The sequence below is a fragment of the Choloepus didactylus genome, chromosome 5, assembly GCF_015220235.1.
Source record: "Choloepus didactylus isolate mChoDid1 chromosome 5, mChoDid1.pri, whole genome shotgun sequence".
Taxonomy (NCBI): Eukaryota; Metazoa; Chordata; class Mammalia; order Pilosa; family Megalonychidae; genus Choloepus; species Choloepus didactylus.
The window spans coordinates 64,601,400-64,629,370 of record NC_051311.1 but is presented as its reverse complement, the minus strand read 5'-3'; the positions used below and the strand labels follow the sequence as shown (position 1 = coordinate 64,629,370).

The following is a 27,971-nucleotide window of genomic DNA, read 5'->3' as shown; positions in this document are numbered from 1 at the left end:
CCAGCGGGGCGGAGTGCGACGGGCGGGGACAGGCCGGAGGGCGAGACTCCGGCCCGGCCCCGCCCTTGGGGCTCCCATGGCCCCTCGCGCCCCGCGGCCAGATGCTGACGTGTCCTTTCCTTCCCACTACACCTCCCGACACCGCCTACTCTGGCTGCCCCGGAAGTCCCGCCCCATACTTAGTCTGTCACCGCAAATCAGCTCTTCCAGCGCTTCCCGGAGCTGGCCACCAGTTTTGGGACCAAGGGGCGGGGCTCCGTGAGCAGCGTGCCTATTGGCTTGAGGTCCGGCGGGCTCTGGGCGCTAATTGGTCGGAGGGCGGCGGTGTCCTGGCACGCTTGCGCGGCGAGTAGAACGTGTGGATCGCGTCTCTTCTTTTGCTACCAGTTTTGCTGCTGCTGCTCTTGTGAGCGCCCAGCGCATCCGTACTGTCCATCGCCCGCAGCCCGCCGCCTGCCTGCTCCTCACTGCGGCCACCTCTCACCAACACCGACACCCATATTGACACCTCCAGTCCGGCCGTCTGTGCCACTCGTTGCCTTGCCATCTTCACACATGGCCTCCTCCGCGCAGAGCGGCTGCTCCTCCGGGGGACCCGCGGTCCCCACCGTGCAGCGGGGGATCGTCAAGATGGTGAGAGCGCGGCCCCGGGCACCGAGCCCTCTGCCCTCTTCTGGGCGGGAGTCGGGCACTGGCTCCTCTTTCCCTCCCGCCAAGCTTGCGTGGTCTCCCAGATCCTCTTTCCTCTGTCCCCTGCCTTACAGTTCCTTCTCTGAATCCCCTTTATTGATGGAACTTGACACGGACTCCCTTCGGTCCTTGCCTCCTGGACACCCTGGCGTCAGAGGTCACAGTGATTTCCATGGTCGCGGCACTCCGATCTCCTAATGTCTACCAGGACAGAGCGATTACTGATTGATTAATGGAGATAATTCTTTGATATCTGACTTCGCATACCCACCCCCACTCTTTCCTGTCCATTTTGACATCTGCTGAGCAGTTTGCAGTTTTTCGAGGTGCTTTTATTTTTCAAATCCTGCCATCTGCTCTTCCCTTGGATCCTAGGAGTACTTGGCTCTCATGAAGTTTCTGTTTCCACTCCTGCTCAATTATTTACTTCAGGTTTTCTTACTTTCTGGTTCTCTGTTCCTATCTTTTCCCCTCCACTTCTTGTGTCAAGTATGTAGTCCCGAGAACTTCTGATTTTGTACTCCTTCTCCTTTTGACTCTTAAAATGTTAGGTCATCGGAACTCTTAGCGATCATTATTGCTCCACCACCTCTACAGATAAGGACACATGTTTAGAGAGGGTAAGGGACTTGCCTAAGATCATATGGTACTTTGGGTTTGGGTTGGAGCCAGGACCAGAGCCCAGTCTTCTGATTCCCGGTACAGGGCTCTTAACGCAATAGATTCTGCCTGATTTTTGTATCCCGTCACTTCCTATATTCTTGAATTTTGACTTTAAAACCCTGCAAGGTTCATTTTGAAACATTTACTCTCAACTTCATGATAATTTTGTAGTATAATTTTGAAGTAGTACCAGATTTTCTGGTTTTGATGACCTCAAATATATATATTTCATAGATATGCAATTCTGACTTTGCTATCTGGAACAGCAGATATCCTCTGTGACACTATTTATCCCAAGATCCACAGTTTGTGTTGTTGTAGAACGTTTAAAAGCATCCTATATTTTTGGTCCATTGTGTTTCACAGGATTATCTGCAGCTTGTGGGTGTATGTGTCAATTAGATTTCAAATTTTTTTGTTTTCTGTCCCTAATTCTCATATATTCATTTCTTAGGTAATATTCTGCCACCAGCTGAGATCCTTGGGTTTTTTGTTATTGCTTTTTCCTGTCATTTATATAGAATGGAGAGTCAGAATTTATCAGAAACTGAATGAGAAGGGAATTTCCAAGATCCATGCATTTTTTTCCTCTTTGACATATTGACCTGACCCATGAAAGGATTATTCTGAAGTGTGGCTCCTTGTTCATGACGTTTTTTATTTGCCCTGATCTTTCCCTTTACCATAGGAACAAAGCATAGATGGGATGTCTGGTGGTGGGATTGGCAGCACTGTGTTGATCTTTCTGAGTTTTTTCCTTTGCAGGTTGACTTTTTCTTAAAGTCTCTCATTTGTGGGGTGGGAGTGGAATGAGGCTGAACATATTTTTGTTCTTCTACCAATGCTGGAGTCTTCCAGAACATCTGGATTCTGTGACGGGAACCTGCCTGCCCACAGATTACCCCCATGGATACTGAATATCAACAGTTGCTTGTTTATTAAGTACCATGTGTTGTGCTGAATGTTCTGCTTATACTAACAAGTGAATGTGATTATTGGTTACATTTTACAGATGTGTCATTTGAGGTTTAGAAGAATAAATATCTTACCCAAGGATAGGTACTCTTTGTTAGTAGTAAGAGGCAGGGCTGGGATTTAAACCAAAGCACATGCTTTTAAATATCATGTTATGATGCCTCTGACTCCAGGACTCCAGGGTGTGACTTTATAATGTGGAGGGCAGGGTCAGTGATGCATGGCCACAAAATGGCAGGAAAGTAAAGCTCACTGTTAAATTGAGTTGAGAAAAGATTAGATGTTATTTCTTGTATTGTCCAGGGGTGGTTATTGTGGTAGGTGACTTCATTTGGTTGTTGGGTACATAAGAGTGTAGTGTGGAAGATGTTTGAGTTTGGGAGGAGGCATTTAAGATTCAGTGATTTGAGTAGTCTATGCTGCTTTTCTTCTGTGACCATACTGCAGGGGGTGGGTGGGTGGGTGGCTTACAGGCAGAGATCAGGAGGAGCAGTCAGGGAGGGGAGCTGGGTGAACTGCATGGGGGCAGGCAGATTTGTGCCAGGCCTAGAATCCTTGTCTGGAATGAAAAATCGGCCACTGGGAAATTGCTCTGTGTGAAGCTCTTCTGCTAAGTAAAGTTGTATTTTCCTGGAGAGTGATCATTTCCAGTGGTACTAGGTACTGCTTTGTAAAAACTCTACAAAGGAAGATGGAGCTCTATGACAGAGGAAAGTGAGAAAGAAATAGTTTGATGAATAGAAAAACAGCAAGTCACTGCTTTTCTGCTTTTTGGGAGAGAGGAGCAGAAAGTGGAACACTGACTAAATAGAGGCATTCTTTTCAGCGTGAGTCCTTTGGATTTGTGTGGATTCAGCCTGAACTGAAGGTCTGAAATGGTTTAGGATTGAGGTTTGCTGCAGTGGAGAGGAAAAGTCCTTCCTCTTTTTTGACAGAAGAGAGGGTTGTAGGGCCATGGAAGGTGCAAGTTTCTTCTGGTCTCTGCCTTGTAATCTTAGTAAGTACTGTGCTCTTTTTTTGGACATTAAAGAATCAAGTTGTAAAACTCTTTGTAGTTTCACCAGTTTTCAAATGATGGTGATGGCAGAGGCTGTGTCTGCTCTTGAGAGTGGCAGAAAAGGGACAGAGTTGGTTCTGGAATGTGCTTAAGGAGGAAGTGGGCAGTAAGTTGACAGAAGCCTTTTGGATCTCTTCTGTTACTGAAAATGCAGGGAGGGTGATGGAATAACTGAAGGTGGATTTATATTTTCTGGGTTGGGATGGGCCTGTCAAGTGTGTGGGCAGACACAATATAACCTGGATAAGTGAATTGTCTGTGAAATCGATGTAATTTTCTCAAAACCCTGAAGAATTCTAAACTCTGGGTTTCTTTGAATAATATGCTAGACCTTCTTTGACTGCAGCAGAATATTGTCAGTGGATGTTAATTGAGGTTGGGAGAAGTCTTGGTATTTCGTATAAAATTCAGTCACTCCATTTAGCAACTTAGAGATGGCTATTTTCTGTTATTTTTCTGACCTGCTTTACTTTGTATTTTGGGAATAGGGCCCTCTTCTATCTCTTTTTCATTCTAACTTTTAGTTCTACTCTGTGTGTTTGCATATCTTTTCAAGCAGGTGCACATGGGTTGCATTTGTGACAATGAATTGCCACAGTTCTTCAATCTTCTGTGTTTTTCAGAAGCAGCCATGGAACCAGCATATTTTATCCTGCTTATGATGTGGAAGGCCAGAGGGAGAACACTGCCAGATCCCAGTCCTCCCCTCTTCACCCCCTGTCACGTTGTCCCATTTAATAGCCACACGAGGGGGCAAGGAATTCCTCGGCTAGTCTTCTCTTTTTTGCTAAGAACCATGATTTCCTTAAGGCAGGAATGGGGCACCTAAAGGAGAAGAATTGGCCATAATTTTCTCCTTTGAAAGTAGTTGTGCTGCAGGTTGGTGTAAAGTGAGATGTAGACTTCCTAGTGAGTAGCTTAGTGCAAATTTCTTTAGTACACAGCAGTAGGAAATGCTCCCTATTATTTATTTCACTGTAGCTAAATTTTTGAACTAAGAAGAGTGCAGTAAAGATAGTCTGTTGACCTGCTCAGACTGTTAAAGAAAAAAAAAAGTAGGTTTCCCAAGCTACTTAACCCACCCCCCCCTTTTTACTGTTCTAAGGACATAGTAGCTGAAAAACAAAACTGTATTTTAGTAGGGCCATTTGCAAAGAAGTAGGAAGAATAGGATGAAAGTCTTTTCCCTGTATTCTTAAAATTGCGCACCTCCTAGCAGGTAAGCATGGTAGCTTCCAAGCAAGATTAGAAAGAAACACTGAGGTTCTTATTATGTCTTAAAGACTTCCTGTCATTTTTCTGTGGGAAAAGAAAGAGTCCATCTGACTCTGGTTATGCTAACAGTGACTGCTTCCATGTACTAACTAATGAAAAAGACTGATAAACAACCATATTTCTTTTCTTGAGCACATATTTATTGATTATTTATTGTGAATCAAGCCCTGTTCTGGGCATTGGACAGTGGTGAAAAAAAAAATAGATTCATGCCCTCATGACTCATGGAGGAGACAATAAACAAGTAAACAAGAACTAAGCATAGTTTAAGATGATTTCAGGTAGGGTAATGGGACTGAGTGGTTGGCAGTAAGGTAGGGGGTGATTCCTTTAGATAAGATGTTAAGAAAGGCTTCTCTCAGAAAATGGCATTTGTGCTGAGATCTGATGGATATCAAAGAGCAGACCATAACAGAAGTGTTCTCAGCAGAAGGAACAGCAAGTGCAAAGGCCCTGATTATTATTCAGTGTTTTTACTTGAAGTAGTTCTTTAATTCAAGTTCAATGTCCCATGTATATGGTATGGGTTTAACCTGGGTTATTAATATACATGTTTAGGGGTGGTAAGGGGCAGAAAGTCAGTTGAGGTGATCATTGTTCTAGTACCCTGGTAAGATCAGTAGCTAATATGAAATCCACTATATAAATATAAAGAAGTGGAGACTGGTTTGAAAAAATACTTGCTCTTACTCATGTTCATGTTTCTTACAGGGCCAAGACTAAGGTTTTTGGACTTCCTGTCAGCCAGTCTTACTTACTACCTTTCTTCCAATGGATGGGACCTGGCTGAAAAAATAAAAGCCAAGAGCAGTGAGAGCTAAATGGCATCTAGAACTTGTCAGTGTTTATATTTCTGTTAACATTTTGTGACTTCATGGAATTTGCTGCAGTTTTGGCCCCTGGCAACATTTTTGGCCTAGCCCGCTTTAGCTAGTGTTGGTGGAAAGCAGAAGTAGCATGCTTCAGAGCTCAAGCTAATGGTCAGGAAGGAATTAGCTCATGCACAGCGTGGCTCAGTTAGCATGGATGGAAACTCCTGAGGTAGGGTAGTGACCAGTGCTGGTTTTAAGTGAGCAGATGATTTGGTGAAGTCTAAGCCCCAGTTTATTTGGAAAGTGAAATTTGGGAAATATGGGAAGTTTTAGTTCCCATTTGTAGGTTCAAAAGGGAAAATTGGCCAGGTTTTTTAATCTAGGTAAGAAGGTTCTAAGGCCTGTCATATATTTACTTCTCATTGTGGTTCTAGCAGGGGACACAATATATATGTCCTTAGTGTCTGGCCTTTGGATTTATTTTATTTCATTTCTCCAAGGAAGAGCATAACTTAATACTCTAGGAAATTCTTTGTATTATCAGGGAAGAGGAATGAAGTAAAAGGACTCAACTCTTACTGAGCTTATGTAGCTTTTCTTCTTATTTCTTTTTGGGAGATGGATACACACCCAGTTTCTGTTGCCACTTCCTCTCTCGGGAGACTGACATATGCTTTTTGTTTTTACAGCAGAAATTGATGTGGAATCACAGGTTGTGAACATTTGGTACAGATGGAGTGTTTGGGATTTCACTTATTTTCAATGAAGCTCAATATGATAAATTAATGTTATGTTTTTCTCACTTAGCTCTAATGTTTAAGAAAAAAATGAACAGTGGTTTCAATTGGCATTTTTTAAGAATTAGAAATTTAAGCACCTTACAGGAAAAATAAATCAAATGAAAATTTAGATGTCATTTACAGATGGCATTTTCGAGATGTTCTATCTGAGATATAAGCCCAGCTTGGCATATTTTTCCCACATATGTGCTTATGGTGAGAGAGTCTGAAGGTAATATCTCCTCTCTCTTTATGCCAAACAAATTTTGAGGTGCTTTAAGTTCTGTTTATGTGGGAAGTAGTCTGCTTGGGACAGTTTTGTAACACGAACCTCATATGTTATAGGAGGAGATTTGGGGAATCTGCACGTCAAGTTAATAAATCTAGTTTACTGACATTGTCCCTGGGAAGCAGCCTGGCAGGGAGGAGAGACTATTGGCCTAGGAGTCAGGTGACACGAGTCCTGGCTAAGGTGCTATCATTCTCTGTCTGTGTAATGTGGGGTAAGATACTCTACCTCTCAGTCTCCTTCCTTTTCTGTAAATTGAGATGATTGCACTCATCGTTTCTGAACTCATTCCAGTCCCGAAAGGCTGGGCTTCTATAAGAAACCTTATATTGCCTGTCTTTTAGACATGATGAAACAAAGCTGAGAAATCTCTGCCTTATGGCAGGCTGGATTTTGAATTGCTGCTTCTCCTGAATGAAGCAGATTTTTCTGTTCCCTCTGCTTGGTGGTTGTGTGTTTTTTTGTTTTTGTTTTTGTTTTTTCCTGAGACGATGGATTGGTTGAAATCTGGATTTCTAGTGTAGAAGAACAGAAAGTTAGAATTTGGGTTAGACTAAGTGATTGGGTGGTGGAGGGGGTAAAGGGTGACTAGAAGTGAGAAGGGGTTCCTGACTTCTTTTTGGTAGTGGTATCAGGAGTGAGACCAGGAGGAGCATGGTGCCAGTGGATTTTATTCACGCAGTCCCACCTCTACTTCAGAACCCCCTGACATTCTCCTGGAGCCACAGGGTATTGACTCGAGGAGAGTAGGGATGAGGAGGGATGTCAGGGAACTTGTTGCTCATGCATAGAGGCTGTTCTGGCCCAGCTCCTGACTGGAGGACTCGGGCGGGAGTGTGGGGTGTGATAGAGTTCCACGTTCTGCTCTCCATGCTTGGAAGCCAGAGCCTCTTCCTTCACGTCATTCTAATCATCTTCTCCAGAACTTTCTACTTCCACTTAATGTATAAGTATGGGAATCATTTTATTCTTTACTTGGTAGTTCCTCACATGGTTTCTTTCCTCCTTTCTGGCAGGAGATTTAGAGAATAGAGATAGAAAGAGCCCAGTGATTTCCGAAACAGTCTTTTCATCAGGACCACCTAGAAGGCCTTTTAGAAGCACTGAATTAGAATCACTGGGAGCGTGGCCTGGGAATCTGGATTTTTTTTTACGTGCCCTCATAAGATTCTGAAAGAGTCAGTTTGGGATTGAGCCGGGCTGGCATTTGGGACCCACTCACTGATCTTGCTTAACTCCTGTATTGTATCAGTTGAAAGGGCAGGGACACAAATAATAAATGAAGTGTGTGTTTTTGGGGGTGGGGTGCACCAGAATTTTATATCGGGCGGACAGTGGTTTCTTTCCCTCTCTGTTTCTGTACTTCCCCCTCCCTTGTAGCTGTTTTGATGGTTCCCAGGACATTTTATTTTGCTTTTAATCTGTAGCTCAATATTGAGCTGACATTCTCAGTGGTCCATTTATTGGGCTGACATCCTCAGGGGTCCATTTATAGTAACTCAGATCTTATTCCTGGGTCATAACTGACAGCTGAGAAGTTGTTTTATATGCCTGATTTAGAACATATGCTCATTTTAATACTCATCTGCCACTTTTCCTTCTATTTGCATAGATTCTCAAGATCTTTGTATAATCTGGCACCAATGACTTGGCACATGATTACTATGAAATTCTTTAGTGTTGTCTTCAAATAGGAATATTTCAAGTTCCTTACTTTATGTTTTAGCAATCCTGAGGAGCCACACACTTTTGCCTTTTGGTATAACTGCCTATTTATAGTCATCCTATTTCTTATTTATAAGACCTATTTCAAACAACAACAATAAAAAAATCCCAAATGCCTCCTTGGTGGTCTTTTTATTCCACTGGTTGTCTAATATGGAAATAAAGTTTACTTACAATTCTCAGTTCTTTGATGCCCATGTGACTAGGGGTTATATTTGCAGTTCCTTTAGTGGCCTTTCCCCATTTTGGCTAACAGTTTTCCAGTTCATCCCTGAAGTCCTTCAAAATGCTTGGGTGGAGGCCATTCAGTATTTGTAATTTAATAATTATTGATGTTAAAATTTTTGACTTAACACTAATAAGACTTCAGATAGTATAGAAGTATGAAAGTTTCTCTCCCTCTGTCCTCGCCACCTCTTATTTTTCTACCATTCATTCTTATTCCCCTAGGAAGATGTTCATGTTTCCAAAACTTTTTTTCATGCAGGTACACATCCTCCTTTTTTTTAAATACTCAGTGTAATTTTATTGTAAATACTAAGTAATATAAATCTTTACAGAGAATATAATGATTTGCAGGGTATTAAAATGCATGTTAAATGCCACATTAGTGCCCTATCAACAACAATATTAGATGAAACAGAAGTAGCAGTAACAGCAGAACAAGTTATAACTAATAACACTTGCTTCTACAACTTACTGATCAAGAGCTGAATACTAATAATTTTATACTTCTTCTCAAAATTGTATATGTTTTGGATGTTATTCCTTCAATATCTAAGACTTTTTATTCATCCAGTAGAGAGGACTGTGCCTAAATTAACCATGGATTTCCTTATATGTGAGAAACCAATCTGAAATTCTAATATGTATTTTCATCATTTTATCTCCTTAATATATTGAAAGTATGGCTCAGAAACATTATATATGAAGTAGGAAAATATTTAACTTATTTTTTTAATTAAAAAACAAAAAAAATCTCAAACAAAACCAAAACAAAAGAATAAGAAAAAGAAGTAAATAAAATAACTACATTGCTTCCAACATGTTCCTACCATACCCCAAGAAAATTAACAAACCATAACCAAAGAAATAAGAAAAACAACCTATAATAACTGCATTGCTTCCAACATGTTCCTACCATACTCCCCCCCCCCCAAATTAACAAGCCATAGTCACTCCTGAGCATTCCAGTAACATTAAGATTACCTTCCATAACTTATCTGTTCTTATTAGATTATTGTTGCCCCTTCACTAGTTGCTGTCTATCTCTAGGTCCCTTACATTCTACCATATAAAACATTTATTTTACATTTTTCACCAAGTTCACATTAGTGGTAACATGCAATATCTCTCATTTTGTGCCTGGCTTATTTCACTCAGCATTATGTCTTCAAAGTTCATCCATGTTGTCATATGTTTCACAACCTGTTCCTTCTCACTGCAGCATAGTATTCCATCTTGTGTTTATACCACATTTTGTTTATCTGCTCATCTGTTGAAGGACATTTGGACTGATTCTGTCTCTTGGCAATTGTGAATAATGCTTCTATGAACATCGGTGTGCAAATATATGTTTGCGTCACTGCTTTCAGATCTTCCAGGTATGTACTAAGAAGTGAAATTGCTGGATCGAAGGGTAACTTGATATCTAGTTTTCTCAGGCACTGACCGACTGTCTTCCATAGTGGCTGTACCATTATACAGTCTCATCAACAATGAATAAGAGTTCCGATTTCTCCACATCCTCTCCAGCATTTGTAGTTTCCTGTTTGTTTAATTGCAGTCATTCTAATCGGTGTGAGGTGATATCTCATTGTGGTCTTCATTTGCATCTCCCTAATAGCTAGTGAAGATGAACATTTTTTCATGTGTCTTTCAGTGATTTGTGTTTCTTCTTCAGAGAAATGTCTTTTCATATCTTTTGCCCATTTTATAATTGGGCTGTTTGTACTATTGTTGTTGAGTTGTAGGATATCTTTATATGTGCAAGATATCAGTCTTTTATCAGATACATGGTTTCCAAATATTTTTTCCCATTGAGTTGGCTGCCTCTTCACCTTTTTGTCAAATTCCTTTGAGGTACAGAAGCTTTTAATTTTGAGGAGGTCCCATTTACCTATTTTTTCTTTCGTTGCTTGTGCTTTAGGTGTACGGTCTAATAAGCAGCCTCCTAATACAAGGTCTTGAAGATGTTTCCCTACATTATTTTCTAGTTTTATGATACTGTCTTTTATATTGAGGTCTTTGATCCACTTTGAGTTAATTTTTGTGTAGGGTGTGAGGTATGGGGCCTCTTTCATTCTTTTGAATATGGATATCCAGTTCTCCCAATCCCATTTGTTGAAGAGACTGTTATGTCCCAGTTTAGAGGGTTTGGGGGCCTTTTCAAAGATCAGTCAACCATATATCTGGGGGTCTATTTCCGAAGTCTCAATTCAATTCCATTGGTCAATATGTCTATCTTAGTGCCAGTACCGTGCTGTTTTGACTACTGTGGCTTTATAGTAAGCTTCAAAGTCAGGAAGTGTAAGTCCTCTCACTTCGTTTTTTTTTTGGAATATTTTTAGCAATTTGAGGCATCTTCCCCTTCCAAGTAAATTTGGTAACTAGCCTTTCCAAGTCTGCAAAGTAGATTGTTGGAATTTTGATTGGAATTGGATTGAATATGTAAATGAGTTTGGGTAGAATTGACAAATTAACGACATTTAGCCTTCCTTCCTCCTTCTTTAAAGAGACAGAAATTGAGTCATATTATATTCTGCAATTTTCTTTTTCTTTTTCTTTTTCTTTTTTTTTTAATTAACAACATGGTGTTTTGGTATGCTAAAGTGCTGGAATGTAGTGTACCAGAAATGGGCTGGCTTTTACAATGGGAATTTATTAGCTTACAAATTTACAGTTCTAAGGCCTTGAAAATGTCCCAACTAAGGCATCAACAGGATGATACCTTCTCTGAAGACTGGTTACTAGTGAACTTGGGCTTCTCTGTCAGGTAGCAAGGCACATGGTGATGTCTGCTGGTCCTTCTCAGCTGGGTTTCGTTGCTTCAACTTCTGGCTTCTCTTCTGTGGCTTTTTCTCTAAATTTCTCTGGATATTTCTCTGAATTTCATCTCTTAGTTTCTCTGTGGCTTTTATCCTCTTATAAAGGACTCTAGTAAGAGGATTAAGACCCACCTTGAATGAGGTGGGTCACATCTCAATTGAATTAACCTAATCAAAAGGTCCCACCCACAATAGGTCTGTACCCATGGGAATGGATTAATTTAAGAACATACTTTTCTGGGATCCATAAAGCCTGAAACCATCACACATGGCTGTTTTTCTTGGCCATATTTATAAATCTACCTCATTCTTAATGGTTGAGTGGTATGCCATAGTTTGGGTGTATTATAATTTACTTATCCATATTTTTATTAATATATGTTGATTTGATTTTTTACTATTGTAAACACTGCTGCATTGAACATTCTTATATTCATCTTGTGTTCTTGTGCTAGCATTTCTGTAATATAGATTCTTAGAAATGTAATCATTTATACTTTTTAATAAGCATTAAATAATTTTGGTGGTAGGGGAAGCTTTACTTGTATTTTCACCTGCTTATTTCTTTCAAGTGTCATCTTAGATAAAATTTAGGGCAAAATACAGCATAAAATCTCATTATTTATTAATTATTTCATGTTTGATAGTCTTATCTTCCCAGCAAGAATATCCTTGAAAGCAGAGTCCAAGCTGCTTTGTCTCTTCTGTGGAGGGATGTGCCAAACACCTGGGGATCAGTTCATAATTTCTTTTTTAATTGCTTGAAGACGCCCAGGTTCTTAAGGTCTTAGCATTCTTGAGTACTGAAAGGTAGATTAGGCTCTTGGGCTTGTCCTTAACAGCTTTCTCTGCATTCTAAAGAGCTCTGTGACTAATGACATGATGTAAGAGGCAAGATCATGTTAGAGAAGTCTAACTTTTTTCCTATCAGCTGGTACATGGCTCTGTCTCTTTCCCTTTTGTTCTTGGGTGAGAAGGTGGGGGTGGTAGGTGGTAGTAAGTGAGGCAACATCCTGCATGGAGAAACACTGTTAATTTTAGGGTTGTTTGGCGAGACTTCATGGAACTAAGGTAGTATTTGCAGGCTTTGGTCAAGTGCTGATCCCAGCCCTGGTATTGGTTTACCTAATATTTCCCATACTTCAGATGTGCATCCCTGCCATGGTTTTCACATATTTCAACACTCCCTCTACTTTTACTGATCTTTTGAAAATTTTTGACAATCAACTCTTTTTAAAATTTGAATAATATTTTGAAAAGAAAATTCATTTCACTGCTGAAAATGGAAAAAAATTATTACTTGCCATAAACAGAAAATACCTTTAAAAAAAAAAACCACGAGATCAAAACAACATTGTTAAAGTCTATTTAGATACTATTTTGCAGAGGGCTCTGAGCCTGAGGCCTGCTTTCTCCAACAAGTTTATCAAGTAGTGGAGAGTTACTAAAGCCGTCCTGGCTCCAAACTGAGTGAAATTTTCTTATAGGAAGGCTAGAAAGAGCACTGACATTTCTTATGTATGAGCCAGTACTGCATTATTAGATGGTGGTACATACAGTGTTCATGTATTACCAAAAACAGTTTTTTGTTGTTTTTTTTTTAAATCAGGCCCACACTTTGGGATACAGGGACCTGTGTTTTGGGGCAGCACTGACCGACTCTGGGGTTAAGCTCACAACCTATAGTTGAAATCATTAACTCCACCAGGGACTGTGTAACCCTCAGCAAGTAATTTTACCCCTTCAAGTCCAGCTTCACCTGTAAGCCGGGGATACTAACAGTACTCACCTGGTGAGGCTGTTGCTGATTAAAGGGGAGGAATGCATGTGAAATGGTCAGTGCAGTGTCTGGCACATGCGGTGCTCAGTCACCCTTAGCTCTTTGTCCTGCGGTTTCCATCTACCAGTCTCAGGTCAGAGAGAGATGAAAACGTTTTTTTTTGTAAGTAAAAGAGCCCCTTACCTGGCCTCAGGACCATTGTAAGGATAGGGCGATTGACATCCCAGTTGGCCCTGGGCTGTTGGGGTTCACCCCTGGTGTCCTGGCATAATGATCAATAACACTTCTTTCCACTCTCAAAAGTGTTCCAATTTGAGTGATAAAATGTATGTTTGATAGGATTTAGTAAAGACAGTCAAATCAGGGAGAAAGATAGTGTGAGGTGACACAATGCACAGAGACCGAAATAAATTGAAGGTAGATGTTCTCTGTGTCTCCCTGCAAGGATGACCTGAGAGTTGCAGGTCTCATGGCTGAGAAGAAAGGGGCTTTTAGGGCTGGTAGGCAGCAGCTTAGGCTTGGGATCCCGGGTTGAGAGTTTCATTATGGGTAATGCTTTGGGCTGGTGGGATTTTTGTTGTCAGCCACATAAAACGTTGCTGTTAACTGGAGGCAAGTAGTGGAGAGGGGAACTTGTGAGTTGAAATATTGATGGTATTCTTGAAGGATTCTTGGATGGATGTGTGATTTTTTTAGATTCGTTTATTTGTTTTAAAAATCTTTTCTGGGGTGATGGTGAAAGAGATGGATCTTGACAGATGCAGTGGAATAAAATGGTGGTGATAAAAGGAGAAACGGTGAAGTTTAGGAGGTAGGAGTACTCAGCTATTCTTAAAAGCAAGTATGAGCAAAGTGGATTGAGTGTGCAAGGTTGAGATAGCTTGCCTAAAGTGACTAAGGGTTGCTGAAAGCTTGTAGTGAGAAAGGAAAAAGAAATGAGGCTTCTAAGTTCTTGTTTCCAGTCTCTGGAATGCACTAATGTGATGTTTGTGAACTTTTAAACTGTTTGAATTCTGTTCCAGGAGCGGGGACAATCCATTGTCTGATAGCCTTTAAAATCAGGGGCGTTTTTACTTTTGGCAACAACCCCAAAGTGTGAATCACTGTGACAAGTGAAATTTATCTACTTACCTCTTAGACTCTGTTCCAGGTTTTAATGAAAAGACTGGTGCATTCCGTTCCTCCCTTTTACTTTCTTCTGTGTGTAAGGTAGAGGGAGACTCTCCAGTCTGTGGGTCCTGGAATCCCACTGAGATCTATTATCCTGTGTGCAGTAATTGCTTGTGTTATTTCTCTTGGCGGGTGAGCCCTTTCGCAGCCCAGAGGCCAGGAGGCTGCTTCTATTACTTAAAAGCTGAGTTATCTTGTTAAACTCCTCTCTTGTGAGAGCTTTAGAATCTCGTGAGACTTCCCATAGGGCTCTCTGCAGGGCACGGGCCCAACTCCCGCTTCAGCCTGCCCTGCCCGTGTTAGTCATCAGGATTCCAGCTCCAGAGGAATAATTTCCGTTACACAGAAGGGCAGTATAGGGCCGCCAGCTCAGACTGGTTGCTTTCCATTTAATTCTTAAGAGTTCCCCTATCGGTGCTCTTGATGAAAGTATCTCTCTTATTCTCGTGTCAGAAGAAAATGTGTTTCTTTGATTATCAACAGGAGAAGCCGAAAAGCAATGTAGAGAAAGAAAATAGTAAGTTTGGGACTCGGGTTATTTGAGGAAAAGAAATTCAGAATATTGATTTTTGAAAATTGTTAATGGCACAAGTCTAAACATAGCAATGATATTCCATGAGTCTGAGCTGTCCATAAGCTCATCTGACATTTCTAGGCTTTACATGTTAAAAAAATTAATTTATTTTGTTATTCATTGGAGAGAGTGCCCACCTCTGGAAAAAAAAAAGGTGGGGGAAGGAAAATCAGAGCTGGGCATTATTAGTCAGAGCATAGGGTCAGTAGACCATCATGGATGGTTTTTACAAAAATGGAGGATCAGTCTTTCTTAAGGGCAGACTGAAGTGAAGGTATTACCAAGTAAGTTCCAGATTGTGGCTTTAAAGCCTTCTGACTTCTTAAAGGAGGTGTGCACACCTGTGCCTTACGATGGAGGATGAAGATAGGCTGGGGCACTGGCATTATCACGGGGAAGGAATGACCAGTTAACCTTGTCATCTCCAGCTGTGTGAGGGACTTCAGCTTTTATTCCTTTATGATAGTCTCCCAAGGATTTTAATGTATCAGCTTGCTAAGGAAAATTCAGAATGGTATATTAATGTAATGATAAAGGACTTTGAAATGTTTGATAGATTTGTGATTTGTACCTACTTATTTTTTATTAATTTTTTTTACAATAAAGTGTATCTTTATTTATTTACAACAAAAGATACATAAATGGCTGATAAAAAAGAGAAAAATCAGTACCAAGGAATGGAGGAGCATGATTCAAATATGCTGATCATAAAGGTTACTCTAGTTGCTGTGGCGAGCATCTAATTTGAGTCTGAGTTTCTTGGCATCAGTAAGTTACACTATTCTTATTATCAGAAAAGAAGAACGTATTATTTTCTCAGAAAAAAAATTGCAGACATTCCTAGAAATCAACTATAAAATAAATTTCTTATGGAGGAACTTTTCCTTTTACATATGACTCTGAGTGGCAAAATGAACCATGTTCCTCATAACAGTTTTATAACTAAAAACAGGAATGTTTTCCAGGATTATTTCTTGAAATCAGGGCATACTATGAAATAAACTACATTTCAGAAGGTGATTCTGGGAGAAACTAAGCTAATAGTCCACACATAAAGCTTCCCAGTTTTGCCTGTTTATTTTGACATTAAAGTTGACTGTCAGCATTTCAAATAGAACAAGTTTGAAAAATTAATTGAGAAAATGAATACTTTTCATGGATAGCATTGAAGTTGGTTTAAGATATTCTTGTTTCTCTGAGTTCTATGGTCAGTCCTGCATATAAGTCAGACACTTTTGGACATCTTTAGGGATGATTCACTGAATAATATTGAACATTATACCCAGTAATCTCACATCACTGTTGCTGTAGATTAGTTTTAATTAAAATACACGTGACTTTACAGAAACAAACCCGAGGAACATTAATGCAGTAATTTCCATTTTTATAAGATCTTTTAAGATCTCTGGTATGCTTTCATCTAGCTGTATCTCATGTATAGGCCTCCTGCCCTCTTTTTTTCATTTGGTTATGATTTGATATTTTGTACAGTAAACATTTTGCTCAGTGACGCAGTGATGGCCATGTTGTGAGGTGGGGAAGTAAGAGATGGCAGCCGTGTAGCTACTGTCGCTAGTAACACAATAGCTGTGCACTCTCTCCCCCATGGGTCAGGAACTGTGGCTGCACTGCTCTTCTTTCTGTGGGCATTGGAGCTGCGGAGGAGGAAAGAATCGGACTTAAGGAGGGGAGGGGAGTAGACATACAGAGCCAATTAACTGAGCAGCCCTAGAATGGGATCCCAGGCCTCTCCAGTCTGCCTTGCTACCCCTGTCGCATCCCCATCTGCCCCTGGAAGAGAGAAGAAAAAAGGCTCTTTTACCATCCGGAACGCTCTTTTCTTGGATTACCTTAACAGAAGACCTATGTCTTTGGGGAGTTGCCTCCTGTATCTGCAATGCCAGCACATTAAGTTCAAGAGAAGTAAGATCCTCGACTTCCTCTCACATACGTGCCATCTGCAATAGTTCTGAAACACAGAATGGACATGTATACAAAATGCATGTGAGCAAAATACCTCGTCAGTTTTTGGAAACCCACAAAATAAGCTGAGGCCAGGTACCTGTGAAGTGTATATTTTGGAGTGTTGGCATTTCTAGAACATATTTAAATGCTTTGAAATTTCTGTTCGTGCCAATACGAAATCTTTGGGTTAGAGTTCCAGTGCATCGTTGTTGGGAAAACATAGGTTGGGCATTGGAAAACACTCAGAGTGCATGGCCCTTGGAATTTTTAGTCCTCCTCATGGCTGACACAGAAACACGTCGCTAATACTTTGTGTACATACAATGCTTACAGGAGACTTATAGTTCAAAGTCATAGAGTATAGAATTTGATGTTTTTAGTTGTTGCATTGTAAACAGCTACATCAGCTTTCTCCACTTGGGATGGGGGAGGGGTGGGTAGTGGTTGTGGGTGGATTTTGAGCCTGTCGGAGACAGCTGCTACCTGGCTTCATGGTAGCCCAAGCTTGTTAGTGCCTTCTCCATGGTGCATCTCCCTTCCTGTGACAGTGTTCTTTGGCCGTACACTTGTAGTTCTCTATGAGCTCTCTTTTCCCAGAAATAAAAGAAAATGATGTTGTTCCCTCATTGCTTTCAGTTTAGGCATTCAAATGTGTTTTTGTTACTGTGGTAGTTGGATATAGACTTTAGGGTGTAAATCCACAGAGAGATTCTTGTCTATTAAACAATAAAGAATAAATATAATAATCATGGAGAATATAATCATAGAAGAGATGGTAGCATATGCTCAGACACAGAATATCCCTTTTGGGGATATAGGAAGTGACTTAGGAAAGTGGGAAGACAACTGAATATTCTGAGAGTCTTCCTAGTGGTCTGGGGTAGAGATTGGAGTGGTTTCTGTTGAGAAAAGACTAGGTATGACAGCTCACAGGAAATAATCAACTGAGTAGTTAGAAATGAGAACTACCCCTCCTCCATTGTTGACTCATAGTGTTGATATAGTACATTTGTTACTGTTGATGAAAGAACGTTAAAATACTACTAACTAATTAGTTTGCAGTAGGTATATTTTTTCCCTATATACCCCTCTATTATTTTTTTTTTAAGTTTCAGAATGGTATTTGATTTTGAGATATTTATAATCATCTTATTTGATATCACAAAATAGTGGCTGTGTTACAGATTTTACAGATAAGGCTATTGTTGCACTATTCTCACCATACATAGGTTGCAGAATAAATCTGAATACAGATCAATACTTCCCCTTCTTCCTCCTTTGTATATTTACAAACATGCCTACACATAACCCTTGCTATTCAAATTATTTTTATCTGAACCAAGGAGCTAAATGCATTGAGATAATTTTGTTTTGTTTATAGGAATTCTCACTGTAGTAATATCTTTCAAAGTATGATTTAACAAGTAGATATATAGGAAATTTCCAAAGTTATTATGAGTTATAGTACCATAGTTTCAGTTATTTCCTTATTGTGAAATACAACATATATACAAAAAAGTATAGCTTTCAAATTACCATTTAACAGGTATCTATAGCACAGATTTCAAAGGATGCTATGAGTTACATTTCCACCATTTCAATTCTTTCCTTATAAGTATTCTAATACCCTAGCAACTAAGAAAAAGAAAATTACATAAATATTCAGTATTCATAATCCTTCCATCTTGTCTGTTGCTATCCCTTCCTCTAGTTCAGCCACTTTCCCAATCTTCAGGGATGTCTAGGCAGTGACCACCCTAACCTGTTCATGTTGAAAAGGGATGTCATCTTTATGAGCAAAGGGGACACATTCTAGTTGATGTTCTTGAAGAGGCTAAATGTGGGGTTTTGAGGACATTCAGTCAGTCCCTTCATAGTGGGGCTTTATTTGTGCAGCACCTAAGCCACAGGCTTGGTGTGGTTCTTTTGTGTGAGTCCCCAACTTTTGGTCCATAGCTCTCATCCCATATTTAGTATTTGGGGTTTATTAGCAGGTGCCCTGGGAAAACCTGTGCCCTGATGCCAGCATCTAACTGTGCCACAGTTTCATCATTAGTAAATTGAGGTTAATATCGCCTGTCCTGAGGATCAAAAAGAGGTGGAGAGCAGGGCAGGGCAGGGAAGAGAAGGGGATGTTTATTAGGGACCTGCTATGGCATCTCACTTAATGATCATTACAAGCCAAGGAAGATGGTAGTCTTATTATCCTTTGTTATGGATGAGGGAGCATCACCATATCTAGAACAATTTTCACTCCAGGTCACCTAGCTTATATATACCCAAGTTTTAGTTCACATTTAAGACTGTGTCTGATTTCAGAGCTCATGGTCATTCTGCTTGACCACACCAGCTGAGGCTATGATTGCCAAGATACTTTGTGAAGTGTGAAGTTCAAGGCAGAAATAAGATATGATACTTATTACCATTACTGCAGAGGGCAGAGCTTCTGACATAGGCACTTAAATTCACTTTCCTAGAAAGTGGGTAGATAAATCAGGAAAATTAGATTACAGGTTGTTTGTTTAAATCTTTCTGGCTGAAGTCAGTTGTGGGAGAATTTCTATAGATTTGATATTTATTTTTATGCTCCCAGGGGAAATGTCTATCTCTTCTAGATTTTACTTCAGACCACACTTTGTACCACTTCTTGTAACAATAATGGCTATTATTTATTGTTTCCTTTCTGGGCTCTGTGCCAAGTGCTTCATTCTCTTCTTTAAGTCTCATGACAGCGCTTACGGATATTCTTATATATTTATTTTATAAATGAGGAAACCGAGCCTAATAGAGCCAATTAAGTAACTTTCAAAGGTCACTGCTGACACTGATTTGATTCTGAAGATGGACTCTTATTGCCATCCACTGCTCCTTCTCTGATTATAAAATGAGCAGTTGGTGTAATTTGTAGTGGACGTCCAGAATTAATTTTTGCTGTATACTTGCTAAAAACCTCTAGGACTACCGTAGAATTATTTTACATCTCACCCCCTTTATTAAAACTTTTAATTAGGGGCTGGCAAACTTACACTGTAAACATTCAGATAGTAAATATTTTCATTTCTGCGGCCATAGGATCTCTGTTGCAACCACTCAGCTCTGCTGTTCCGTTGCGAAAGCAAACATAGACAGTGAATAAACGAATGAGCGTGGCTGTGTTCCAATTAAGTTTTATTTATGGACACTGAAATTTGAATTTCATATGTTTTTCATGTGTATGTAATGTAATATTCTTCTTTTGATTTGTTTCAACTATTAAAAAAAAAAAGCATTTTTAGCTCATAGGCCATACAAAAACAGGTGGTAGGCCAGATTTGGCCATTGAGCCATAGTTTGCCAGTCCCTGCTTTTTATCATTCTGAAGTTTTCTTCCTTTGTTTCTCCTTTTTATGTGTTGTTTCTAATATTGGACTCTGTGTTGCGTATGGTAGTGTTTAATAAATATTGGTTTGACTTTGGAGCAGCCTCATGAAGCTTTAGTTGATTAGTGATTTGGTCTTTGATACTTGCTTTGCTGGCACATATAAATATGGATTTTAATTGAAAACATACATAATCAGTAGGTTAGCTCAGATTCTACTTTTACAGAAAAATCAGCTCCTCAACTGCTTGTTTCTATGTGTGGCATAGTAAACAGTGGGATTGGGGAGTTACAGTTCTTGTCTTTGCTCTATTTGCTTGTTATTTTAGGCAAAAGTCATTTTCCTTGTGCTTCCTTTAGGTTTTTCATCTGTAACATAAAAGGGCCCAGATTAGATGCTCTCTTTAGCTGAACTGTCTCTATAGATAATCTAATTGTTATGGTCTCATTGAGATTTAAACTCCCCTACTTCCAAACAGGATAGGCCTAATTTGTGGTACATCTGACTCAGGAGCCTGGCTTAGCAGCAGCAGCTTGTGCTTGCCTGATGGATGTGCCAGTGTACCCAGAAGAATTTGAAATGGCATGCCATGAGGTCATGGGCTTTCACTTCATTTTGTTTGAATGTTGGTCCCTCTAATTTAGGCTTGCCTCTTGCTCTAGCCAGAAAAAGAAAAAAAACTGGCCGTGTGGCACAGTATTCTGGGAAAGACTTCCCAGACCACACAGCTTATGTTCTTTTGGGATTGCTTGCTCTTTGTCTAAATGACTTTTTAATTCTCAAGAGATGATTCTTCTTGTGAGGGCAACTGTTCTGCCTGCCAGGAAGCTTTTTCCTGATCTACTTTCTTAAATTTTCCCCAATAGAGGTTCATTTCATTACTCTTGCTTTTATTTGGTTTCTTTAGATGTTTTTTCGCTTTATTAAAGTTCTTTATTAACAGTTTCTTTCCCATTCCCTGATGGCCTTTTTAGATGCAGAAACCACCTTGTCCAGAGAGTACCTGGCCTGCCTCTGCCACTCTGACATACAGCCCCCACACATGGAGCCCTTGGGTTGTGGCAGTTGCAAGCTTCCAGATGGTACTAGCGATCTTCAGTCCAAATACTCTCCTGGTTTATCCTTTCTGTGACAAAGAGAGAGAGGAGTTCATTCTACTTGCTGTATTGTTTTTCAGAAAAAGCTTTTATTGTTTCCGGCCATTGGCCATTTACAACCTCTTTAGAACTTTCCAAATTTCATTCAAGTTCTGCTGCCTTCCTCTGATTTTGTTGCCTGTCTCCTTATTTCTTGAGTGCTTGAAAGTTTACACTAGCCCTATCCCGCATTCTGTGGTAAATCACCAGGCCTGACTTTTTGTTCTGAGTCGGCCATCTTTTTGTGTTGTTTTTCGGCTAAGCATCTAATCCTCCTGCAAGAATACGGAAATCCTTTATAGTGAAATATACATTTTTTGCCCCCATCTTTTGTACTGCAATAATGGGCTCTAAAGTAATTTTAAAAATTGAGATAATTCACCCTTTAAAGTGTACAGTTCAGTGGTTTTTAATATATTCACAAACATCACCACTATCTAATTCCAGAATATTTTCATCACCCCCAGAAAGTTCTGTATCCATTAGTAATTACTCCCTTTCTCCCCTTCCTTCAGCCCCTGGCAACAAGTAATCTATTTTCTGTCTCTATGGATTTGGCTAGTCTGAATATTTATATGTACACACATACTCCATTTTGTTTATCCATTCATCTGTTGATGGACGCATAGATTCTTTCCACCTTTTGGCTATTGTGAATAATGCTGCTATGCTTTCACTTTTTTTGGGTATATGCCTGGGAGTGGAATTGCTGGGTCCTATGGTAACTCTATATTTAGCTTTTTGAGGAACCGCCAGACTGTTTTCCAAAGCAGCTGCACCACCAGCACTGTATGAAGGTTCCAATTTCTTCATATCCTTGTTAATTCTTGCCATTGCCTGTCTTTCTTCTTACAGCCATTCTGGTGGCTATGAATTGGCCAATATTTCCTCCCATTCTGTAGGTTGCCCTTTTCCTTTTTTTGTGGTGTTCACTGAAGAACAAATGTTTTTACTTTTGATTGAAGTCCAGTTTATCCGTTTTCTCCTTTTTTGGTTACTTATGCTTTTGGTATCTCATCTAAGAGACCATTGCCTAATCCAAGGTCACAAAGATTTATACAACTGTGTTTTCCTCTAACAGTTTCATAGTTTTAGCTCCTACGTTTATGTCTATGATCCATTTTTTTTAACTTCATTTTATTGAGATATATTCGCATACCACGCAGTCATACAAAACAAATCGTACTTTCGATTGTTTACAGTACCATTACATAGTTGTACATTCATCACCTAAATCAATCCCTGACACCTTCATTAGCACACACACAAAAATAACAAGAATAATAATTAGAGTGAAAAAGAGCAATTGAAGTAAAAAAGAACACTGGGTACCTTTGTCTGTTTGTTTCCTTCCCCTATTTTTCTACTCAACTATGATCCATTTTGAGTTAATTTTTGTGTATGGTTTGAGGCAGTGATCCAGCTTTATTCTTTTGCATGTGGATGGATATCCAGTTGTCTCAGTTTTTGTTTGAAAAGGCTGTTCTTTTCCCATTGAATTATTTTGACATCCTTGTCAAAAATCAGTTGACCATAAATGTATGGGTTTATCTTGGGCCTTCTTTTTGGAATATTTTAGTATTCATCCCGTGATTGCCCCTATTCTTTATACTGACACATATTGCTTTTCTACCTGTTAAGTCAGTCCTCCTTGCAGAGCTAATAAGATTCCATTTTCAGGCCAAGATGATTTTTGCTCTTGTGCTGGGGCAAAATACCAACTTTGCTGATGTATTTGTGGATCTCTATATTAGTTTCTTTGCCCTAAATATAGGGTAGTAGGTAGGTTTTTGGATAAGAAATTTTCTGTCTCCAGGTTTCAGTAGCCTGGGGGTTTAAGAGTTAAGCACACCAAATCATTTATCAGAATCTAGTGAAAATTTAATGTGGTATTCCTGTTGCCAGGCAACATTTTAGTGGCTGCCCATAAAGTGTTTCACCCTAGGTAAATCTCCCAGTAAACCTATAAGTGGGTTTGAACAGTTTGAGTCCCTATTTTCCTTCTCAGCTGGCTCGATTCAGCCTTTGTAAGCATCTGACTTGTACCCTGAAACCAGGTCCTCTGAATCACACCACATCCCTCTACAGCCTTTATTGGCAGAGCTGAGAAATGTCTAATCCATAACTTCAGTCAAACTGACTCATTGTGACAGTTGTTTTTACAAACTTCCTGCTGTATCAGGTAGGTCTGCAATCATTTTTCTGGAATATATCATTTTATTAATATAATTGGATAAAGCAGTTAGCATATGACTTGCTTTCTATGCTCTATAAATTAGCAATTAAGGATAATTACTGCATCCATGAAAGCTGGCAACATGAATCAGTATAGCTTTGGCAGAACAATTACCCATGACAGTTTCCTCTCAGTCTTAACATTATTCTTCTGAAATTAAAATTCTGATAAAGGAACCATATATTTTACTTACTGTGTTTATTGTTTGTCTGTCTCCCCTCCACCACTAGAATGTCAGCTCCTCAAGAGCAGAAATTTTTGTCTGTTTCGTTTCGCTAAAGTACGCCAATTGCCTAGATCAATTCCTGACACATAGTAGGCACTCAGTAAGTTTGTTGAATTAATAAATGAGTAAATGAATCAATCAGTGAATAAAATTATAAAAACAATGAACTTAGATGTCAGGTGTTTCAGAAAGGGAAAATGACTTGCCCATGGTACCCTATGAGAAGTCATCTGATGTAATGACCCCTTGGTCTTTTTCATGTTTTAACTAAAGCCATTCCAGGTGATTCTCTACCCTCCCCCCTGAAACCCCCAACCCCAAGCCAATTCTCCCTGACTCTTAAGGTAAGGGAAGACTGTTTAAATTGCTGTTATTAAGGAAGAACTTGGAGTAAAGATTGTTGACAGATCACACCGGTAGAGGAAATGCTTGGAAGATGAAATGGAGATGGCAAAAAAGAAAGAGGTGTATTATGTTTTGAACAATTTCAGTTCCTATAAATAGTAGGAGGGACACTAGTTCTTCCCTAATAGAAATAAATCTCTTCTGTCTATAATGGTCTATAGACACAGTCTTTTCCTACCTCTCCATCCAACAGCTTTCAAGGCCATGGCCGAGTAAGGAGAGTTTCAGAGGAAAGATGTACAGGAATAGGAATTGCAATGCCTGCCCCAATGAATATCTATTCTTGTTGCTTGGGAGGCTGAACTCCTTCAATCTGTATACTCAATAGTATAAAGGTTGTAGAGCAGCCTCTAAGTAAAAGTCACCTCTTTCTAGCATTACTTCAAGCACTGCCTGCTGTCTGAATAGCATATGTGGGGCAGTAGAGCCAAGAGGTTCTGACAGCAGTCTTCAGAATAGCATTCAGGGAGAGGCGAGGAGTACAAAGGGGTTCTGCAAAATTGCTATGCACAAGTTGTTTGCCAAGGCCCATAATGGGGCCAGGATAATAGTTACAGACCCATTGCCCTCCAGGGATCTGATTTACTAGGCAGAGGCATTAAAGGCACTATCTTATGTTTTCAGGAGAAAGGGAGTTCTTCTCATCAATCACTCTGTTCTTGAGCTTTTCACTGGCCTTTTTCAGGCTTGAGGAATAAAGATGGTTTCCAAGGCTGAATCAGTGCTCACTTATTAGAATTTACTTATACCTTGGTCACCCAAGGTGAGTTTTCTTGTAAATGGGCCTTAGCTTTTCCAGCTGAGCTTACCAAGGGATACTGGGTCTCCTGTGAGTACTTAATTACATTTTGTGAAAACTTGACTAAAATTGAGAAGCAGGCCCTGATGACAGATACTCTGGTTTGCACGCTGTATATAGCCTGGCTCTACTCAGCCCTGTGTGGGAATTGTTCCTGAGTGATGGTAAGTACAGGTATTTTACAGTATGGTGCTATTCTTGCTATATGTTTTGTTTCTGCCACTTGTGAAGAAGAATCAATTATAAATGAGTCAGAGCTGAGCTTTTCTGCCTTTTCTCCTGTAAATACATTGTCTTCTAGGCTCCCTTCTCACTTCAGGAACTTCACACATTCTCTACTGTAGTATATCTATTCTTTCCTGGCTTTGCTTTGTTTGACAGCTTGTCTTTTTAGAATGTCAGTTCCCTGGGATGATGCCCAGGGCATGGGTTCTCAGCAAAGACTTTTAACAAGGTTGTTTGTTTGGAAATTGTAGAGTTTAGTTGTTGCTAACACTTGATCAGAAAGGATAAAATGATGAGCATGACTTTAACAACAAAAAGACATGCTTTTTTGCTTGTGTGAGGTTGTAGCCAGGGAGGAGTTGTCTAGGCCAGGGTATATGAGCTTAAGATATTGGGAATACTGAGACATTAATCAGAGCAACCAGTTTTTTTTTTCTTTTTATATTGAAATGTGTGTATTTGTTGGACATATAAATATATCATGGTATATTCATATAATGGAATAATATACAGCTGTGAAAGTTAATAAGCTATAATGTTTCACTTCAACATAAATACATTTTACCAAGTAAATGACAAAAAGAAGCAGTATGAGTCCACTTACATAGAGTCCAGAAATAAGAAAAATGAAACCATATTGCTTAGGGATGCATACGTAGATGGTACAACTGTACAGAAAAGCAAGGGAGGGATTATCACAAGGTCAGGATAATGGTGGGGTGGGGAGAAGGGACTGCAGGTAGAGAGGGCTACTTAATGTGGGTGGAGGTTACTCAGTTCTTTGCTTTTTTATTCTTTAACATGTTTAAATGCACTTCTGTATTTAAACTAATAGTTCCCAATTTAAAGCATTAGCTGGAGTAGAGAGGTACGACAGAACTATCTACTAAGTGGCTGTAGATAGCAGTGGCTTCGCTTTGTATTCCTTCCTCTCTTGATTCAGTTTTCTTTCCAAGGACTGTTCCTTTACAGAGTTCTTGTCTACCACAGGGTTCTGTGTTGGCACAATCCTCCAACCTTCCATCTACTGATCTTTCAACTCTTCTTTGTTTTGAAGCGTAGAATAGAATCTTTCAGATCTAGTGAAGCCAGTGTTGAGCCTACCTGTTCATTGTTTCTTACCTCACTGAACAAAGATTTGAATAGCTTGGGTGGTATTTGTCATCTTTTCTATACGCCCCTTCTTTCCTTCTTCCACTTGAGATCCTCCCTTCTTCTCCCTGCAAATATTTTTAAATTGTCAGTGAGCTTCAGATCTCTTTTCACAGTTGTATGTTCTATGCCTGGCACCTTTGATTAAAAAGATGAAAGGAGCTGCTGAGCTTAGGAGCCTTAACGTGCTTATTAGATTCTTCTTTTTTAATCGTCTAGGGCATGGGTTTTCCAGTTTACTTGTGTATGTCTCTCTTAGTCTAGACTATGTGTTTTGGCCACAGCGGAAGCATAAACACTGGGCTCTGATGTACTGCTTCCACATTAGCCTCGGGCATGCCCAGTTCCTCCTGGAAGGCCTGTAGGAGCTTCTTCCTTCAGCTCCCCCTTAGGCCTTCCGTTGTTAGCTTCAGTCCTAAAATGGAATGTGTGGATGGAGGTAACTTTTTTTTCCTTCATAGATTTTAAAGACAAGCAGAATAAAAAATCCCTTTTTTTTTCAGGCAGCAGTAACAGTTCAGTAGGTGAGTGGCTGGGTCACATTGGGTTAGTCTCACATGCAAGCAGCTGTGGTGCTTACCCCACCCCAGCCAGGGCTCCCCATCCTTTGGCTCCCCCTCACCTCCTCCCGGTTCCCCATGTAGGCACCCTCTTGCCTCCTTGCTGCTGTCGTGTTGGGCCTGCTGGAGCTGGCGCTGCCCTGCTCAAAAGGCTCTGTGGTTGGGGTGGTGTGAGGTGGGGCTCTGGCCATCAGCAGGTAGTGGCTCCGACCGGCCATCTTCTGGATGACTGAGCTGGTCTCACTGGCCTCCTCACTGGCCTCGAAGAAGGGGTTGTTAGTGGCGGGGCACCCAGGTCTACCTTCATCACATCAGTCGCAGGGCCATGATGGCGGCGGTGTCGCCCAGCGCTGCTTGAAGTCCTGCGTGGTGGTGGGCTGGAACTCCCGTTCGAGGGGTGCACCAGCAGCCACCGCACCCATGACCATGGAGGACATCTCCACGCCCTTGGGCAGCGTGGACTCGATCTTGGGCAGCCAGCGCTAGCCGATAGGGTGGACTTTGGTGCACATCACCACCGCAATCACGTTCATCTCACTCTCTTTGAAGCTGAGGGGTGAAGTTCTGACAGTACAGTTTCACAGCATTCAGGATCCGGCTATCCAGTAACTTGTGGCTGGGGCCACTGGTGGAAGAGTGGGTACTGCGCCACAGCTGTTGGCCAGCGTGTTCCTGTCAAAGAGATAATAACTTCTTAATAAAAGAAAAAGAAACAACCTAAATGTCCTGCATCAGATGAGTGGATAAACAAAATGTGGTACATACATACTATGTAATACTATGCAGCGGTGAGAAGGGATGAGGTTGTGAAGCATATGACGACATGGATGAACCTTGAGGACATAATGTTGAGTGAAATAAGTCAGTTACAAAAGGAGAGATATTGTATGTTACCACTAATGTGAACTCCCTGAACAATGTAAAACAAGTATCTTATATTGTAGAATATAGGGGACCTAGAGGTAGACAGCGGTTAGTGAAGGGGGAACGATGATCTAGTAAGAACAGATGAGATTTTGAGGGTAATCTTAATGATATGGGAATGCTCAGTATTGACTGTCGTTCGTTAATT

The 27,971-nt window shown here is 40.2% G+C and overlaps 1 protein-coding gene across 1 annotated transcript in view; it reads left to right on the top strand.

The window, feature by feature from the left end:
• The first annotated feature begins 336 nt into the window (after positions 1-336).
• The window catches only part of SND1 (staphylococcal nuclease and tudor domain containing 1), a 462,700-nt gene continuing 435,065 nt past the window's right edge, over positions 337-27,971 (top strand). The window contains exon 1 of the mRNA XM_037836239.1: positions 337-633. Coding sequence (XP_037692167.1) covers positions 556-633 — 78 coding nt within the window. The 5' untranslated portion in view covers positions 337-555. The remainder of the gene's footprint in view (positions 634-27,971) is intronic.